This window comes from Scyliorhinus canicula, chromosome 11 (assembly GCF_902713615.1).
Source record: "Scyliorhinus canicula chromosome 11, sScyCan1.1, whole genome shotgun sequence".
Taxonomy (NCBI): domain Eukaryota; kingdom Metazoa; phylum Chordata; class Chondrichthyes; order Carcharhiniformes; family Scyliorhinidae; genus Scyliorhinus; species Scyliorhinus canicula.
Window position 1 is genome coordinate 42,989,344 of NC_052156.1, and position 20,257 is coordinate 43,009,600.

At 46.5% G+C, this 20,257-nt stretch overlaps 1 protein-coding gene across 1 annotated transcript in view; it reads right to left on the reverse strand.

Moving 5' to 3' along the window:
- LOC119973059 (peroxisomal acyl-coenzyme A oxidase 2-like) overlaps nucleotides 1–20,257 on the reverse strand; it is a 56,441-nt gene that overhangs the window by 8,803 nt on the left and 27,381 nt on the right. Inside the window, exons 8-10 of the mRNA XM_038810514.1 lie at nucleotides 16,185–16,350; nucleotides 8,963–9,153; nucleotides 6,367–6,528 (exon numbers count right to left, since the gene is read on the reverse strand). Coding sequence (XP_038666442.1) covers nucleotides 6,367–6,528; nucleotides 8,963–9,153; nucleotides 16,185–16,350 — 519 coding nt within the window. The remainder of the gene's footprint in view (nucleotides 1–6,366; nucleotides 6,529–8,962; nucleotides 9,154–16,184; nucleotides 16,351–20,257) is intronic.

The window sequence follows — 20,257 nt, forward strand, 5'->3', positions numbered from 1 at the left end:
CTGAGGCAGAGCAGACAGGGAGAAGTATGATTTAATGCAAGTATTACGGGTAAGGCAGATGAACTTAGAGCTTGGATTAGTACTTCGAAATATGATGTTGTTGCCATTTCAGAGACCTGGTTGAGGGAAGGACAGGATTGGGTGCTAAACGTTCCAGGATTTAGATGTTTCAGGCAGGAGAGAGGGGGATGTAAAAGGGGTGGCGGAGTTGCACTACTGGTTAGGGAGAATATCATAGCTGTACTATGGGAGGACACCTCAGAGGGCAGTGAGGCTACATGGGTAGAGATCAGGAATAAGAAGGGTGCAGTCACAATGTTAGGGGTTTACTACAGGCCTCCCAACAGCCAGCGGGAGATAGAGGAGCAGATAGGTAGGCATATTTTGGAAAAGAGTAAAAACAACAGGGTTGTTGTGATGGGAGACTTTAACTTCCCCAATATTGACTGGGACTCACTTAGTGCTAGGGGCTTAGACGGGGCAGAGTTTTGTAAGGAGAATCCAGGAGGGCTTCTTAAAACAATATGTAGACAGTCCAACTAGGGAAGGGGCTGTACTGGACCTGGTATTGGGGAATGAGCCCGAACAGGTGGTAGAAGTTTCAGTAGGGGAGCATTTCGGGAATAGTGACCACAATTCAGTAAGTTTTAAAATGCTGGTGGACAAGGATAAGAGTGGTCCTAGGGTGAATGTGCTAAATTGGGGGAAGGCTAATTATAACAAAATTAGGCGGGAACTGAAGAACCTAGATTGGGGCGGATGTTTGAGGGTAACTCAACATCTGACATGTGGGAGGCTTTCAAGTGTCAGTTGAAAGGAATTCAGGACCGGCATGTTCCTGTGAGGAAGAAGGATAAATATGGCAAATTTCAGGAACCTTGGATAACGAGAGATATTGTAGGCCTCGTCAAAAAGAAAAAGGAGGCATTTGTCAGGGCTAGAATGCTGGGAACAGACGAAGCCTGTGTGGAATATAAGGAAAGTAGGAAGGAAATTAAGCAAGGAGTCAGGAGGGCTAGAAGGGGTCACGAAAAGTCATTGGCAAATAGGGAAAGGGTTGGCCCACTGAAGGATAGGCAAGGGAATCTATGTGTGGAGCCAGAGGAAATGGGCGAGGTACTAAATGAATACTTTGCATCAGTATTCACCAAAGAGAAGGAATTGGTGGATGTTGAGTCTGGAGAAGGGTGTGTAGATAGCCTGGGTCACATTGAGATTCAAAAAGACGAGGTGTTGGGCATCTTGAAAAATATTAAGGTAGATAAGTTCCCAGGATGTAAAATGTAAATGTATTACAATCTTTGGATCCTCACTGTCTTCAGGTGATGTCCCGGAGGACTGGATAATAGCCAATGTTGTTCCTTTGTTTAAGAAGGGTAGCAAGGATAATCCAGGGAACTACCGGCCGGTGAGCCTTACGTCAGTGGTAGGGAAATTACTGGAGAGAATTCTTCGAGACAGGATCTACTCCCATTTGGAAGCAAATGGACGTATTAGTGAGAGGCAGCATGGTTTTGTGAAGGGGAGGTCGTGTCTCACTAACTTGATAAGAGTTTTTCGAAGAGGTCACAAAGATGATTGATGCAGGTAGGGCAGTGGATGTTGTCTATATTGACTTCAGTAAGGCCTTTGACAAGGTCCCTCATGGTAGACTGGTACAAAAGGTGAAGTCACACGGGATCAGGGGTGAGCTGGCAAGGTGGATACAGAACTGGCTAGGTCATAGAAGGCAGAGAGTAGCAATGGAAGGGTGCTTTTCTAATTGGAGGGCTGTGACTAGTGGTGTTCCGCAGGGATCAGTGCTGGGACCTTTGCTGTTTTAGTATATTAAATGATTTGGAGGAAAATGTAACTGGTCTGATTAGTAAGTTTGCAGAGGCCACAAAGGTTGGTGGAATTGCGGATAGCAATGAGGACTGTCAGAGGATACAGCAGGATTTCAATCGTTTGGAGACTTGGGTGGAGAGATGGCAGATGGAGTTTAATCCGGACAAATGTGAGATAATGCATTTTGGAAGGTCTAATGCAGGTAGGGAATATACAGTGAATGGTAGAACCCTCAAAAGTATTGAAAGTCAGAGAGATCTAGGTGTACAGGTCCACAGGTCACTGAAGGGGGCAACACAGATGGAGAAGGTAGTCAAGAAGGCATACGGCATGCTTGCCTTCATTGGCCGGGGCATTGAGTATAAGAATTGGCAAGTCATGTTGCAGCTGTATAGAACCATAGTTCGGCCACACTTGGAGTATAGTGTTCAATTCTGGTCCCACACTACCAGAAGGATGTGGAGGCTTTAGAGAGGGTGCAGAAGAGATTTACCAAGATGTTGCCTGGTATGGAGGGCATTAGCTATGAGGAGCGGTTGGATAAACTCGGTTTGTTCTCACTGGAACGATGGAGGTTGAGGGGCGACCTGATAGAGGTCTACAAAATTATGAGGGGCATAGACAGAGTGGATAGTCAGAAGCTTTTCCCCAGGGTAGAGGGGTCAATTACTGGGGGGCACAGCTTTAAGGTGCGAGGGGCAAGGTTTAGAGTAGATGTACGAGGCAAGTTTTCTTTACAGAGGGTAGTGGGTGCCTGGAACTCGCTGCCGGAGGAGGTGGTGGAAGCAGAGACGATAGTGACATTTAAGGGGCATCTTGACAAATACATGAATAGGATGGGAATAGAGGGATACAGGAAGTGTAGAAGATTGTAGTTTAGTCGGGCAGCAAGGTTGGCACAGGCTTGGAGGGCCGAAGGGCCTGTTCCTGTGCTGTACTTTTCTTCGTTGTTTGTAAACAAGTGGGATAAAAATATAATGGCGGACGAGCACTCTATAATAAAAATTAATTCAAATGCTAATTATGCCAATATTATAAATTATTTAGAGTTGATTTTCTTTACATAGAACCATAGAAAATAAGAGGCCATTTAGCCCTTCGAGCCTGCTCCACCATTCATTATCATTGCTGATCATACAACTCAACAGTCTAATCCTGCCTCCTCACTGTTCCCCTATGCCCCAAGTGCAATATCTACCTTCTTCTTGAAAACATTCAGTGTTTTGGCCTCAACTATTTCCTGTGGTAATGAATTCCACAGGGTCACCACTTTCTGGGTGAAGAAATTTCTCCTCATATCTGTCCTAAATGGTCTACCCCATATCCTCAGATTGTGACCCCTGGTTCTGGACACCCCACCATTGAGAACATCCTTCTTGCATCTACCCTGTCTGGTCCTGTTAGAATTTTATAGGTTTCTAGGAGATCCACCATATTTCTTTGAATTCCAGTGAATACAAACGTAACCGACTCAATCTCTCCTCATACGTCTGTCCTGCCATCCCAGGAATCAGTTTGGTAAACCTGCTCTGCACTCCCGCTGGAGCAAGAATATCCTTACTCAGATAATGACACCAAAACTGCACACAATAATCCAGGTATGGCCTCACCAAGGCCCTGTATAACTGTAACAAAACATTCCTGCTCCTGTACTCGAAACCTCTCGCTATAAAAGGAAACATACCATGTGCCTTCTTTTACCGCCTGCTGTATCTGCATGCTTACCTTCAGCGACTGGTGTACGAGGACACCCAGGTCTAGTTGCACATTCCCTCTCCTAATTTATGGCCATTCAGATAATAGTCTGCCTTCCCATTTTTGCTACCAAAATGGATAACTTCACATTCATCTAAATTATACTGCATCTGCCATTCATTTGCGCACGCACTCAACTTGTCCAAATCACACTGAAGGATAAGGCTAAAGTTCATGCAACTTGATCCATACCAATTGTAGTTAAACACAAGACTCTTCAGGTCCACAAGTAGTCTTGCCAAACTGAGTCACACCTTAATTTAAATATTGTAATACATTTACATTTTACAGCTAACCTGGCCAGAATTGAACTTGAAAACTTTCCCTTTGGAACAGGGCGAAGGGAAACTCTATGATTGATGGAGCTCTTAAAGGAACTGAACATTTAGTAGTTTTTCTTTTGTTTTAAATTGTTGATGAAACATTTTTCTTCAATGAGTTTTTTCATTTCCCATAAAGCAAATTCTGCCACAGCAGAATAAAGTTCCTACTGATTATCAAATTAAGTTCATATTAATGACGAAAATTTGTTTTGAAGTGCCTAATATCATGGTTAAAGGTGAAATAAAAGTTCCCACAGAAATCCATAGGCACAACAGTCAGACTACTTGTCAGACACTCAATACCTACTTGGCAATGATCACGAGGATCTAGCTCCACAGGCTGCATCAGTACATGACATGTGAAGATTTCTGGCATCTGCTCTAATACCTACAACTCTCTGGGACCACAGTATTGATATTATCCCTTTGTTCTTTTTTCGCCACCTGCTACAAGGAAATTACACTGCTGTTGCCTGAAGAGCTGTCTGGAATAGCTAGAAAGCAGACTTCCCCACAGCCGCCTTATGTAATTGTCAAAGATAAAGCCTGGGAGTTATCCTGTATTGTCCATTTTAGCCAGAGACTCAACTTCTTACAGTTAGCGGGTTTTGTTGATTACTAAAACCAAGAAACAAATGGATGCCCCCAAAATACAATCACTCAAATTTAAATGGCCACACCCTTTTGCATTTTCCCTGAAGCCGTTCAGGATTGCTGATGTGCACAGATTTGTGCGTCCCAATGTAGACCCGAAGGTCACCTGAATGTTAATTACTATCCCAAGAAATTAGGAAATAAAATGGTGAAAATATTGGAGATAGTAATGCCATATGAGCATTTTTAAGCCTCTGATAGCAAATAGAACAAGAATTTCTACTCTTTTTCTATTTTTTAATTGTCACAAGGCCAACATTTGTTTTTCATTCCCAATTGCCCTGAGGAAGATGCTGATCAACCACCTTTAAAAAAAAAATTTAGAGTTCCCAATTATAATTTTTTTCCAATTAAGCGGCAATTTAGCGTGGCCAATCCACCTAACTTGCACATCTTTAGGTTGTGGGGGTAAAACCCACACAGACACGAGGAGAATGTGCAAACTCCACACGGCCAGAATGACCCAGGGCCGAGATTCGAACCCGGATCCTCAGTGGCGTAGCCCGTGCTAACCACTGTGCCACATGCCGCCCCCAATCAGCCACCTTCTTAAACCACTGCAGTTCATCTGCAGGTACATCTACAGTTCGGTTAGGAAGACACTGCCAGGATTTTGATCTAACAACAGTCAAGGAACGGTGAGGCTGGGAGGAAGCGTGCTGAAACGTTCACATGTGTCTGCTGTCCTGGCTTGTCTAGATGGCAGAGATCATGGGTTTGGAAGGTGCGGTCAAAGGTACCTTGATGATATGCCCCAGTGCATCCTCTATATAGTACGCACTGAACGACTGTGCATTGGTGGTAGAGGGAATTAATGTTTAATGTGATGGTTGGGGTGCTGAACAAATGGGTTGCTTTATCCTGGATGGTGTACATATTATAAAAAAAAATAAAAATTTAGAGTACACAATTCATTTTTTTCCAATTAAGGGGCAATTTAGTGTGGCCAATTCACCTAGCCAGCACATTTTTGGGTTGAGGGGGCGAACAGGGGGGGGAATGTGCAAACTCTACACGGACAGTGACCCAGAGCCAGGATCGAACCTGGGACCTCGGCGCGGTGAGGCAGCAGCAATAACAACTGCGCCACCATGCTGCCCTTTGGTGTACATATTCTTGAATGTTGTTGGAGCGGCACTCATCGAAGCAGGTAGAGAGTATGCCTTCACACTCCTGATTTGTGTCTTATAGGTGGTAAACAGGCTTTGCGGAGTCAGGAAAGCTACTTGCCGCAGACATTCTAGCTTTGACTTGTCCTTATAGCCACAGTATTTATATGGCTAGTCCCGTTAAAGTTTCTGGTCAATGGTAAACCCAGGATGTTTTTTTTTTTTAAAAAAGGGACAATTTAGCGTGGCCAATCCAGCTAACCTGCACATCTTTGGGTTGTGGGGGTGAAACCCACGCAGACACGGGGAGAATGTGCAAACTCCACACAGACATTGACCCAGGGCCGGGATCGAACCCAGGTCCTCAGCGCCATAGGCAGCTGTGCCACTGTGCCGCCCATAAACCCCAGGATGTTGATTGTGTGGGTGGTAATGTGTTGAATGTCATGGGGAGATTAGATTCTCTCATGTTGATGATGGTCTTTGAATGGCATTGTATGGCATGAATGTTACTTGTTTATAACATTTGAGGAATTTCTTCTGTTGGATACTTGCAGAATCCATCTTTAAAGATATGTTATTTTCAAAAAATCCTTTTAGAAACTTTGTGTTACAATTTTCAGGTTCCTGTTTCCCCAAATCTGTTTTTGGTCTATTTCATTGACGAATTTCAATCCCGGAATAGCATTGTTACTGACCTGCATGCCCTCTGTTTATATGACTCGACATATACAAAAGGTTTGAGGAAATCACTTTTCTCCTTCGCAGAACAACGAAGAGTGATGGGTTCAGACAGGTAAGAGACAGACTGGGGCAAAGGCTGACCACAATCTACCCTAGTAAGGCACTTCATTAGAAACCTAGGTAGAGAAGAAAAAATACATCAGTTTTAACGTCAAAAATCAAGCTTACATTTAGGGGGTAATTTCATAAGTCCAGGTTGGCCTCACCATTGACTGTATTAAACCTGTGAATTTAGTTGCAGAGTATTGCTACAGGAGCTATTTGGTCCAGATTTCTCAAGTTACTTTTTAATTAAACTGTTATGTTGTAATATCTTCCCTTAATTAACATATTTTATTTCCGTATTTTATTTAAAAATAGCTTTTTTAAAAGATGTATACCCTCCTGAAATTCCTTTGTACTTTCTTCTGGTCACCATTCTATGTATGACAGGTTGGACAGGTAACCTAACAGGTTGGACAGGTCACCAAACTTCCACAATGCAACCAACCACTAAAAAGTTGATGACTCAGCTGATTTCCCTGAAGGGATGTTCCTGATCTTTACTCAGCTTGCCTCCATCAATCTGTCAATTTGAACCTGTGATCCACCACCATGGCATAAGGAAATGTGAAACATGCCAAGTTGATAACGTAACATAGCTAAAGTACCATGGGATAGTTAGCATACGTTATTATATGCAAAACGTATAAGTGCCAGGGTCCCAGATTCGATTCCCGGCTTGGATTACTGTCTGTGCGGAGTCTGCATGTTCTCCCCGTGTCTGCACGGGTTTCCTCCGGGTGCTCTGGTTTCCTCCCACAAGTCCCGGAAGACATGCTATTAGGTGAATTGGACATTCTGAATTGTCCCTGTGTACCTGAAAAGGTGCTGGAATGTGGCGACTAGGGGCTTTTCACAGTAACTTCATTGCAAGCCTACTTGTGACAATAAAGACCATTATTATTTTTTAAATGTGTGGATGAGGAGATTAGAGCAGTTAGAATTAATATAGTTGTTTGATGGGAAAACACTGAGATAAACTTAGAAGAAATGGCATATGGTACAGATCATTCAAAATGCAGAACTTGAGATAATTATATTTTTAGGCCTTGACTAAACACCACATTGTTCTATAATTATGCTATAATTTATCATATTCTGTGACCAAAATAGGCATGTATGAATAAAAGATTTAAATATAGAATGCATTTTGTGTTACACAAAGTTATGAACTATCAATGATTGGGGAGGAGCTCTTAGTTCCAAATGGCTATCCTAATTATGAGTATGACAGATGTATTTGCATGCTTTTAATCAATCATATTAAATATATATTTCTAAAGTTAATTTATCTCTGGTGTCTTGGTTTTTGTTAGGGCTGCGTTGCAAGTTCTTCATGGTCCAACATAGGAGAATAAAATTTAACAAATACTCATCAACAGTAAACTATTTGCATCGCATAGCTGAGATGTTTAAACAGGTACCAACAAATTCCACCTGAGAAATCTATTTTAAGGCCCCCACCCACTCGGGTCAAAAGAAAAATCATAAATACTACACCACCACTGAGAGAGTTTTTGATTTACTGTAGTTTAGAAATTGCTGGAAACATAAAAAAGATTTTCACCAGTAGCAATTGAGCATTATGAGATAGCCATTTAGAAAATCCACCATTTCCTATAATTTTATTTGGTTTCTGTAGGGGCCAAGCGAAACTCAAAAATCTAACTCATCAATAGCTACGGCTGGATTGAAGGCACTGATCTCGGAACTGGTCTGAGGTGCAGTGCAATAAGAGGGAATCTTGGAGTTTGGACTGTTAGAGGTTTTAATATTAAGTTCTGAGGAGTGAAGAGTGTTCTGAATGCCAGTCTAGAAGGAGATCTTGGGGCGTGAACATGTGAGGGAAGGCAGGGGGGGGGGGGGGGGGGGGGGGGGGGGGGGTCTTCCATGGTTATGGGGGTGTGGGAGGGCGTACAGCTTTCTCGCTGATTGGGGTGTCCTTTAAAGATGGTGCCATTGTCTCTGTGTAGCCGGGCTTGCTGGTTCTATGAGGCCTTGCCCCACCAGAGTGACGGTGCGAAACATGCCCACCGTTTAATTTTCTGACAAAGTGTCAGGAGATCTGGACAGATAACCTGGCTGTGTTTCTGGAGAGATTTACACTGGTTTTCAGTCAGAATCTGACATTTCAATTTTTTTTTTGTGGAAAATTCCACCCCTTGTGCAGTTTGGTGTGCAAGTGCAGACTTATTTGGCCCAGATCCTCAGAAATAAAGAACAGAAGGTTTGACGCAAGGTTAATCCTGCAGGTTTAGGTTTGTAGGTGATGTGGATATGTCCAACTATCTAATTGTGGTGTAGCAAATTGTAAATGCAATGGATTGAAATCCCAAAGGCAACTAATCTTTCTAATTACAACAATTGTGCTGTTATAGAAGCATTTCATATATTTTATTGTAGATTTGTAAACTTGCAGGCTAATATGAAGAACACAAATATGATACTAGATTTGAACAGACTTTATAGAGCAATCTCATAATATTTAAAGTTGGTTTCTGCTCATACCGTGCAGTTTGCAATTGCATTACAGTGTTTTCTCCTTCATATGTACAGGAGGCAACCACCCGAGTGTATAGAGAGGGTAAACCACTGAGCATTGAGTAACCATGTCCACCACAAGCCCTGCGACACACCTCGACTCCAGCACTGCAGGCCTCGGAGATCAGTGCTTTCAATCCTGCAGACAAAGCATGGAGCTGCAGAGAAATTAAGAGTTGGACATGTGTTGGTGGATTCCACACTTAAAATTATCAGTTGTCACGTCCCATTTCCCAAGAGAGTATTGTATTGGCCAATATTTAATCCTTCAAGCAATGGTTCACATCGTGAATTACTTTTCAAGTGTAGTAATATAAGGAAACGCAGCAGCCAATTTGTGTACAATAAAGTCCAACAAAGAGCAAAGATTAAGGACTAAACCATTTGTTATAGTGAGGATGGTTGAGGGACAAAAATTGTTCAGGAGGACAGACTACTTGCAGCTTCATAACGTCATTCACCTCTGTCCTGTCTCAGCCCATATGCTGCTGAAAACCTAATCCAGTCCTTTTCACCTCCAAACTCAACTGTTCCCATACTCTACTGGCTGCTATCTCATTATCCACTGCATAGTTCACCCAAAACACTGCTGCCTATATCCTATCAGGTCTTGCTCACTTCTAACTCTGACTGTACTGATTTACATTGGCTTGTGATCGGAATACCTCAGGTTTATAATTTTCACCCTGGCGTCTAAATCCCTGTAGTGCCTCACTCCTCCCTAACCCACAGGCTTACAACAATCTGGGAGCTCTGACTGCCATGCTGCATTCTCCCGTTGTCCACCTCTGGCAAAAGTGCCTTCAGCTGTATAGAACAAAGAACAATACAGACAAGGAACAGGCCCTTGGGACCTTTCAGACCTCCAAGCCTGTACCGGTCATGATACCAACCTTTAAGCCTCTCCAGCCAGTCTCTTCTTTTAAGGCACTTTTTTGACCAAGCTTTCAGTCACCCATTGTAATTTCTACTTATCTGGGATATTTGCATACAGTAAAGACACCATGTCAATCCCAAGTTATTTTCATTATTGTTCGGTGTGTCTGGCTGTGTTTCCTTTTTTTATATAATTCTAGCAGCAAATACATCTGATTATTAGTTTGAGTGCACATTATGTTCATGCTGTCAAAGTAGTGTCTTAAGCATTTCCGCTCAAGTTTTATAATGAAGAGGTAACTGTTAATGCATGATATGCATAAGGACACAGCTTTAATTTCATAACAGTTGTAATCTGTACTCAGAAAGTGATTATTTTTTTATTTGAGCACAACCTAAATAGTAATGGCCTTTTCCATTGACATTAATGAGCAAATTATTCCAAATAGTAATCACCTTTAAGAACTTTAAAAAAAAGAAAATTTAGAGTATCCAATTATTTTTTTTCCAATTAAGGCGCAATTTAGCATGGCCAGTCCATCTAACCTGCACATCTTTGGGTTGCGGGGGTGAAACCCACACAGACTCAGGGAAAATGTGGAAACTCCACATGGACCATGACCAGGGTCTGGGATCGAACCCAGGGCCTCAGCGCCGTAGGCAGCAGTGCTAACCACTGTGTCGTGTCGCCCGTACTTTTAAGTTATTCCAAATTTACACTTTCCCCCCTAAATTCACTTTTTATTGGTTTTATTTCTGCCATGACTTGACTTACTTTTGAATAACATTTGAGCTGTTTTTCATCAATGCTATTTACTTTATATTCTTCATGATGAGGACAGAGGTAACCTTTTTTCTAAATTGTAGTTTGAGTTTCTCTAATCTTCTTCAAATTTAACAATATTCATGCACGAGTTGTGTGTCTCTGTATCTTCTCCAAATGGTGTGCATCCTTGTTGTAGGATGGTGACTAGAATGGAAGCATGCAGTTTGACCAGTGCCTCATCGTACATGATTTTATAATCACGTTATGGCTTCATATCCCAAAATTCTATTTCAATTTTACTAACTTTTTAGAATAAGAATTATTACTCCGAGATCAGCTTCTAAATCTTTCTCTCCTAATTCTCTTTCCATTATATTTATATAGCACCTTTTTCCATCAGTGTGTTAGCCTTTATGCTGAAGTATTAAAAACTTAATTTATCGTTTATCTGACCAATTGCATTACTGACTAAAGTCCTTCTCAAAATACTTGACTGTATCCTTACTCATTTGAGGAAATTTGCAAAAAGTAGCAAAATTGTAACGTTTAATTTGTTTCTGCATCCAAGTTCCAATCCCTGGAGGTCCATGTGCATCGATCTTTGCACAACATATCGAGAGACTAGCCAGAAAAACATATGGGGCGGGATTCCCCCATTCGGCGGGAGTTCAGGGGCTGGCGCGGAAGAAAGTAGGCCTGGGGAGAGAGAGGCCGGCCCGCCGATCAGTGGGCCCTGACCGATTGCAAGCCAGGCCCCATTGGAGGCTCCTCCCGGGGTTGGAGCCCCCTCTTCCTACCTCCCCCCCCCCCCCCCCACACCTCCCCCCCCACCTCCCCCCCCCCCCCCCCCCCCACGCTCACTCCCAGTATGACTACGTAGCGTACCCAGACGGCCACCAGGATACGGTCTCCCTCAGGGACCTGGCACCATCAGGTTCCACACGCACTCACACCTCTGGCCCTGCTCCCCCCTTGCCAGCAGCAACCCCCCCCCCCCCCAAAAGGACCATCCGTTCTCCCCCTACCCACGCCCGAGGATGAAGAGGATTTCGGCACGCTCCCGGAGTCACCGAGGACCACACCAACACCGGAATCGCCGCCACCACTGCGTAGCTCCCAGCGGCACATCAAAGCCCCAGACCAACTAAATCTATAACTGGTTCGGGACTATCAAACCACTGGACTTCAAAATAAATTTTTTTTTTCTCGTTTCTGTATATTAAACTCAAACTTGCTCTGTATGTAGTTCTCCACCCGCCCCCCCCCCCCCCCCCCCCCCCCCGCCTCACAATTTTAACAGGGGGTGAATGTGGTAATCACCACTGTTGTATATATAGAATATGTATGGTAAGACCCTGTACTACAGGTACGACGGTAGTCCCTGCCTGCTGGCTCCGCCCAGTAGGCGGAGTATAAAATGTGTGTGTCCTCCGTACAGCAGCCATTTCGCCAGCTGCTGTGGGAGGCCACACGTCTGAGAGTAATAAAGCCTCTGTTGTATTCAACTCTCATCTCTGTGCAATTATCATTGAATTTACAGTGCAGGAGGCCATTCAGCCCATCGAGTCTGCACCAGCTCTTCGAAAGAGCACCCTGCCCAAGGTCAACACCTCCACCCTATCCCCATAACCCAGTAACCCCACCCAACACGAAGGGCAATTTTGGACACTAAGGGCAATTTATCATGGCCAATCCACCTAACCTGCACATCTTTGGACTGTGAGAGGAAACCGGAACATCCGGAGGAAACCCACACTCACATGGGGAGGATGTGCAGACTCCGCACAGACAGTGACCCAAGCCGCAATCGAACCTGGAGCTGTGAAGCAATTGTGCTATCCACAATGCTACCGTGCTGCCCCACAATGCTACCGTGCATCTCTAACCACAGGAATTCACCCAGGTCACCCAACCATACTGCTACCCCCGGTGGCGATGCCGGCCACCACTCCATCAAAATCCGTTGCCGTGCAATCAGAGAAGCGAAGACCATGACATCGGCCTTCCTCCTCTCCATGAGCTCCGGCTTCTCTGAAACCCCAAATATCGCCACCAAAGGGTCCGGGTCCACTCCCTTCTCCACTATCCTGGCTAGGACCGCGAACACTCCCGCCCAGAATCTTCCCAATTTTTCACAACCCAAAACATGTGCGCATGATATGCACCCACACCTCTCACACTCATCTGCTACCCCCTGAAAGAACCCACTCATTCTCGCCCGAGTCATATGCACCCTGTGCACCATCTTGAACTGTATCAGGCTCATCCTTGCACAAGAGGAGGTCCCGTTTCCCCTTGGCAGTGCCTCACTCCATACTCCCCAATTGATCTCCATTCCCAACTTGGCTTCCCATTTCTCCTTGATCTTCACCACCTGCTCACCTCCTGCTCCCCAGCCACTTGTATATATCCCCAATTCTTCCCTCCACTCCCACATCCGGAAGCAGCAGTCGCTCAAGCAGGGTGTATCCCAGCAATCTAGGGCAAACCTTCCAGATCTTTTGTGCAAAGTCCCCAATCTGTAGATACCTGAACTCTCTACCCCATGGCAGCTCTACCCTCTCCCTTAGCTCCTCCAGACTAGTGAACCCTTCCGACAGACATGGTTCTTACTAAAAGTTTAGGATCCTCCTTATCTTGAGCATTAGTTCCTTTTCGCGCCACCGTGGGACTAGGCAGGGATGTCTGGTTTGTTTGTTTTTAGACAAAGTCAACTTTGTCTATATATATGTTTCTGGAACCTACCTCTTCATTCACCTGAGGATGGAGCAGTGCTCCGAAAGCTAGTGATTCGAAACAAACATGTTGGACTTTAACCTGGTGTTGTAAGATTTCTTACTCTAATCCAATTAGTTTACAAATGGTCATCTTAAATCCATGAAAGAAATAGCTCAGTCTGGAATGCAGCAAATTAGGCAAATGCTAATAATCTTCAGAGAAAGTGTTGGTTCAACTTTTGACACAGAACTCAATTGCACAAGCAGATTTTACTATATAGGAGGATTTCTGCCCATGTTATTTAGAGAACAACACAGCAAAACTCAAAATATTCAAGACATTTTTTAAATCAGGTCTTAAGGACTAGGAGGTCAAAGATCCTGACATGTAATTGAAAGGGAAAAAAAGGACAAATAAATAAAAATGAGCCAAATACATTGTGCAGGGTCTGCACATTTTCCCAGTGTCTGCATGGGTTTCCACTGGGTGCTCCGATTTCCTCCCACAATCCAAAGATGTGCTGGTTAGGTGGGGGAGCAAACGTGAGTGGGTTGCTCTTTCAGAGGATTGATGCAGGCTCGATGGGCTGAATGGCCTCCTTCTGCACTGTAGGAATTCTATGGTTCTATAGCTCTGTACATCATAATGTTTGGAAATTAACTTTACTGGTGACCCTTTCAGATCTTGATTTAAAATTTTTTTTTTTTTTTTTTTTTTAGTGTTTTTTTGGGTGTTCGCATTTTGTATTTCACAACTCATGTTATATGTTACACTTTACATAACCACGCCGACCAGAAGGAAGAAAAACAAACAAAACATAACAAAAATGGCGTACCTTTGTTACCATTCCCAGTTTGGCCCAGGTGCGTATTTACTGATGTCTGTCTAGTTTCAGTCCCTTGTCCCTCTCAATTTCCTTTGGGTCCTTCCCCCCACTCCCTTTCCATCTTTATCCCGCCCTCGCTTTTGTCTCCCCCCCTTACTCTATTGGTTTCTGACTACGAACTGATCCCTTACCCTACAGTATAATTGTCTCCCACTTTCTATGCTTTTTAGCTTTAACAAGTGTCACCTGGGCTCAAAACATGAGCTCTTCTCTCTCTCCTTACAAATGCTGCCAGACCTACTGAGATTTTCCATCACTTTCTCTCTTGATTTCAGATCCTGGAACAAGTTGGTGAACGGCTTCCTCGTCTTGTGGAAGCCCTCTTCTGGCTCCCGGATAGCAAATTTTATTTTCTCCAATTTGAGAAATTCCGGCAGGTTGTTCAACCAGTCTTCAGCCTTGCGTGGTGCTACCGATCACCAGCAAACCAGAATTCTCCGGCTAGCGATCAGGGAGGCAAAAACTTGGATGTCGGCACCCCTCCCCTCCCGATATGTTCGGCTGGTCGGAGATCCCAAAGATTGCCAATTTTGGGCATGGCTCCACCCTCACTCCCACAATCCTAGACATGGCTGTCCAGTACCTGGCAAGTCTCGGGTAGGCCCAGAACACGTGGGTGTAGTTGGCTGGGCCTCCCTGGTACCATTCACTTCTGTCCTCTACTTCCAGAAAGAACCTACTCATTCTGGTTCTGGTTAGGTGTGCTCTGTGGAAAGAGGAGCTGGGTGGGGAGTTGGAGGCCGGGTTATGGGAGGAGGCCCCGAGGAGAGTTAATACATCCTCATTGTGCGCCAGGCTCAGCCTGATACAGTTTAAGGTGGTCCACAGGGCACATGATGGTAGCCCGGATGAGCAGGCTCTTTGAGGGGGTGGAGGATAGGTATGGGCGCTGTGCGGGGAGTCCTGCGAACCATGCCCCTATGTTTTGGGCATGTCCGAGGCCGAGGGATTTCTGGCAGGGATTTGCTGACGTCATAGACTTATAGAACAGTACAGCACAGAACAGGCCCTTCGGCCCTCGATGTTGTGCCGAGCAATGATCACCCTACTCAAACCCACGTATCCACCCTATACCCGTAACCCAACAACCCTCCCCCCCCTTAACCGTACTTTTTTTTAGGACACTACGGGCAAATTTAGCATGGCCAATCCACCTAACCTGAACATCTTTGGACTGTGGGAGGAAACCGGAGCACCCGGAGGAAACCCACGCACACACGGGGAGAACGTGCAGACTCCGCACAGACAGTGACCCAGCCGGGAATCGAACCTGGGACCCTGGAGCTGTGAAGCATTTATGCTAACCACCATGCTACCGTGCTGCCCTTATGTCAGAGGTATTACTAATGAGGGTGGTGCCGAGGACAGAGGTGGCGATCCTCGGTGTGTGAGAGAGGCCGATGTCCTGGCCTTTGCCTCCCTGGTGGCCCAGAGACAGATCTTACTATGATGGAGGGACTTGGAGCCCCGAAGTCGGGGGTGTGGGTTAGCGACATGGCGGGATTTCTCAGACTCAAGAAAATTAAATTTGCCTTAAGGAGGTTGTTGCAGGGGTTTGCTTGGAGGTGGCAGCTGTTAATCGACTTTTTTGAGAAGAATTAAGCTGTCAGCGGGGGAGTGGGGGGGGGGGATGAGAGAGACGAGTAAGGGCAGGAAAACCAACAGAGGGATGACTGGGGAAGGTTTGTGTAAGCCATGTTGGCTGTGGTTTTGCACTAGGGGTGTTTGTTGGTTATATTGCTGTGTTTTTCTTCTTGTTGAAAATGTGTAAAATTGTTAAACTTTTAAACTCACCGATAAAATATTTTCTAAAAAAAAGGTGTGTTCTGTGCACCACCTTTAGTTGCGCTAGACTTGAGCCCACACATGTGAAGGTGGAGTTCACACTGCTCTGCCTGTACAATCCTAAAATTGTCTGGTAGCAATAAGACAAATGATCTCACCTCAGGCAGCAGTAAGACATCTCCTTCGGTTTTGATCTGTACTTTCACTTGGTTGCAAAAGGTTTCCAAGGATGAGGCCATGAAATGAAAGGCAAAAGTTGTTGCTAGCTGGGGAAGAAGCTTCTGTTGCTGAGTCTGGTAGTCTAATATTTTTGCTTCCATTTCACTGAGGACAGATCATAGCTTCAATATCATTAATCACAAAAATGAATGTTAATACAAAATTTGAAACAGTCCAGATATTACCTGTTCCTTTAACTATGTTTGGCATAGTTTGATTATTGTTAGGTGTTATCCTCACTTGAACAAATTCCCTTTAAGCATGATATTGTGACAATCAGTTAGTAGTGCTATTACTAATGGGAACATTTTTTAAACTTAGCTGCATTGAAGCACCATGTAGACAGACTGTATTAGAATATGCTGGTCTCACCACATCTGGTGTACTATGTCCAGGTATCATTTGATTGGAGGATTTTATAGCCTATGAAAGGGTATAAAGATGGGCTGCCAAGAAACCGCTATGTATCAGGAATATAAAGTATGAGGAATGGTTCCGGGCAGCACGGTGGCGCAGTGGGTTAGTCCTGATGCCTCATGGCGCCGAGGTCCCAGGTTCGATCCCGGCTCTGGGTCACTGTCCGTTTGGAGTTTGCACATTCTCCCCGTGTTTGCGTGGGTTTCGCCCCACAACCCAAAGATGTGCAGGCTCGGGTGGATTGGCCACGTTAAATTACCCCTTAATTGGGAAAAATGAATTGGGCACGCTAAATTTAAAAAAAAAGGAATGGTTCCAAAAATTGTATTTATTTCCTTTGGAACAAAAAAGGAGAATTGAAAGGATTTGAAGTTCTTCATATTACGGAGATAACGTGAAAATGATCTAGTCATAGTATTCAGTGTAGTTAAGGTTCAAATACAAATAAAAATGAAGAAATTGGGAGTAGTTAAAGAATACCAGGTGAATTATTTTTCACAAACTTGTGCAGCAAGGTACTAAAGAAAAGTTTTTAACCAAACAGCATAGAGCATCTGGCGTCAAGACAATTAGATACGTTTCAGAAAAAGGGATATGGTGGAAAGATATGTAAGCGGGTTGATCAATCAGACAAACAATGGGTTTGTTGAATGTCACGACTCCTTCTAGTCTTAAGAATTCTTATGGACTTCCAGTTGTGGTTATGCGGAGCTAAGCTGCACGGTCGGCGGCTCCCGCTATCATCAGACTTTTGGGCTCTTTTTAGGGCCCCTAACGGCGCTTGTCTGACTTTTCCCGGTGTGGGAAGGTAACAGCAACATTTCCCTGCTGGTGGATGGATTGGACCAGGAGCGGGGCGGTTAAAAACGTGGCATTGGAGCAGAGAAAGGTGCGATGGAGGAAGACCAAGATGGCGGCGGGCGGGGAACTGGCAGCGTGGACGCAGGAGCTGCTCCACCGCTGCTTCAGGGAGGTTATGGCTGAGCTGCTGGAACCGCTAAAGGCCTCATTCGACAAGCTCCTGGCGACCCAGACGGCCCAAGAGGTGGAGATTCGTGAGATCCGGCAAAAGGCCTCGGAGAACGAGGATGAGATCCTAGGCCTGGCGGTGAAGGTGGAGGCGCACGAGGCGCTCCACAAGAAATGGCAGGCGAGGCTCGAGGAAATGGAGAACCGCTCGCGGCCGAAGAATCTGCGGATCCTGGGCCTCTCGGAGGGGCTGGAGGGATCGGACCTGGGAGCCTACGTGGTCACCATGCTGAACTCGCTGATGGGAGCGGGGTCCTTCCAACGGCCCTTGGAGCTGGATGGGGCCCACCGGATGCTTGTGAGGAAGCCCAAGCCCAGTGAGCCGCCAAGGGCGGTGCTGGTGCGGTTCCACCGGTTCGCTGATCGAGAATGTGTGCTCAGGTGGGCCAAGAAGGGGCGGAGCAGCAGGTGGGAGAATGCAGAGGTCCGAATCTACCAGGACTGGAGCGTGAAGGTGGCGAGGAAAAGAGCCGGAAAGCAGTGCTGCACAGGAGAGGGGTGAAGTTTGGCATGTTACAGCCGGCGCGCCTTTGGGTCACCCATAAAGACCGTCATCATTACTTTGACTCCCCGGAGGAGGCCTGGGCCTTTGTTCAGGCCGAAAAGCTGGACTCCGACTGAGGGTTGGGGGTTGGTCGGGGATTGTTGTATAGCGTTTTGGGTTTTTCTTTCCTTGTTCCTTTGTTTCTTGGCGAGTTTGTGGAATGTTTCGCACGCCCGTCGGACGGGCTCGGGGAGGGGGGGGGGGGGGGGTGTTTGGCTGGGAGGGGTTGAGGGTCGGTGAAGGTGGACGGGGCCTCAGGGGAGGGTAGGGCGGCCTGGGGAGTTTGGGCCTGGAAAGGGAGCTGCGCCAGAGGGGGCGGGGCCGGCCGGCCGAGCGGGTGGCGCGGGCTTTTTTCCAGCGCTATGGGCTGAGGCTAAAGTTGGAAGCTCGGGCTTTTTCCCGCGCTGGGGCCGGAACGGGAGGGGACTGTGACTGTTGGTGGGCAGGGAGGGGAGGAGCAGTGTTACACCCGGGGGGGGGGGGGTCGCTGGAGCGGCCGGGGTCAGCAGGAGTCAGCTGACTTTCGTGAGTACAATGAGAGGAGCAACGCAGCTAGGGGGGGATAGCCCCCTGATTCGGCTGGTTACCTGGAATGTAAGGGGACTGAATGGACCGGTCAAACGGGCCCGGGTGTTCGCGCATCTGAAGGGGCTGAGGGCGGATGTGGCTATGCTCCAGGAGACGCACCTTAGGGTGGTGGATCAGGTAAGGTTGAGAAAGGGGTGGGTTGGGCAAGTGTTCCATTCGGATGGATGCAAAGAACTGGGGGGTGGCGATTTTGGTGGGGAAGAGAGTGTCGTTTGTGGCGTTGAGTGTGGTGGCAGATATGTCATGGTAAGCGGTATGCTCCGGGGGAGCGGGTGGTGCTGGTCAATGTGTACGCCCCGAACTGGGACGATGCGGGCTTCATGCGGCGTATGTTGGGCCGGATTCCTGACCTTGAGACAGGGGGTTTAATAATGGGAGTTGATTTTAACACAGTGCTGGATCCAGCACTCGACCGCTGTCGGTCCAGGACGGGTCGGAGGCCGGCAGCGGCCAAAGTGCTGAGGGGGTTAATGGACCAGATGGGAGGGGTGGATCCTTGGAGATTTATGAGGCCGGGGGTTAGGGAATTCTCGTTCTTCTCCCATGTCCACAAGGCTTACTCCCGGATTGACTTTTTTGTTTTGAGCAGGGCGTTGATTCAGAGGGTGGAAGGTGCGGAATACTCGGCGATAGCCATTTCAGACCACGCTCCGCATTGGGTAGACCTTGAGTTGGGGGAGGGGAGGGACCAACGTCCAATGTGGCGGTTAGACGTGGGGTTGCTGGCGGAAGAGGAGGCGTGCGGGCGGGTCCGGAAGTGTATAGAGGGGTACCTAGATATTAACGATAATAGGGAGGTGCAGGTGGGGGTGGTCTGGGAGGCGCTGAAGGAGGTGGTTATGGGCGAGCTGATCTCCATCAGGGCAAATAGGGAGAGGAGAGAGGGAGAGGCTGGTGGAAGAGATGGTGAGGGTAGTCAGGAGGTACGCGGAGGTCCCGGAGGAAGGGCTGTTGAGGAAGCGACGTAGCCTCCAAGCGGAGTTCGATCTATTGACCACCAGGAAGGCGGAGGCGCAGTGGAGGAGGGCGCAGGGGGCGGTATACGAATATGGGGAAAAGGCGAGTCGGACGCTGGCGCATGAGCTACGGAAGCGGGAGGCAGCTACGGAGATAGGGGAAGTTAGGGATGGAGGAGGGAGTCTGGTACGAAGTGCGAGGGGCATCAACGGGGTTTTTAGGACTTTCTATGAGGAACTATACCGGTCAGTGCCCCCAGTGGAGGAGGGAGGGATGGATCGCTTTCTGGGCAAGCTAAGGTTTCCGAGAGTGGAGGAGGAGCAGGTAGTGGGGTTGGGGGCGCCAGTCGGATTGGAGGAGCTGGTTAACGCGATAGGGAGCATACAGACAGGGAAGGCACCGGGACCTGATGGGTTCCCGGTTGAATTCTATAAGAAGTTTTCAGACCTGCTGGGCACGCTGCTAGTTAGGACCTTT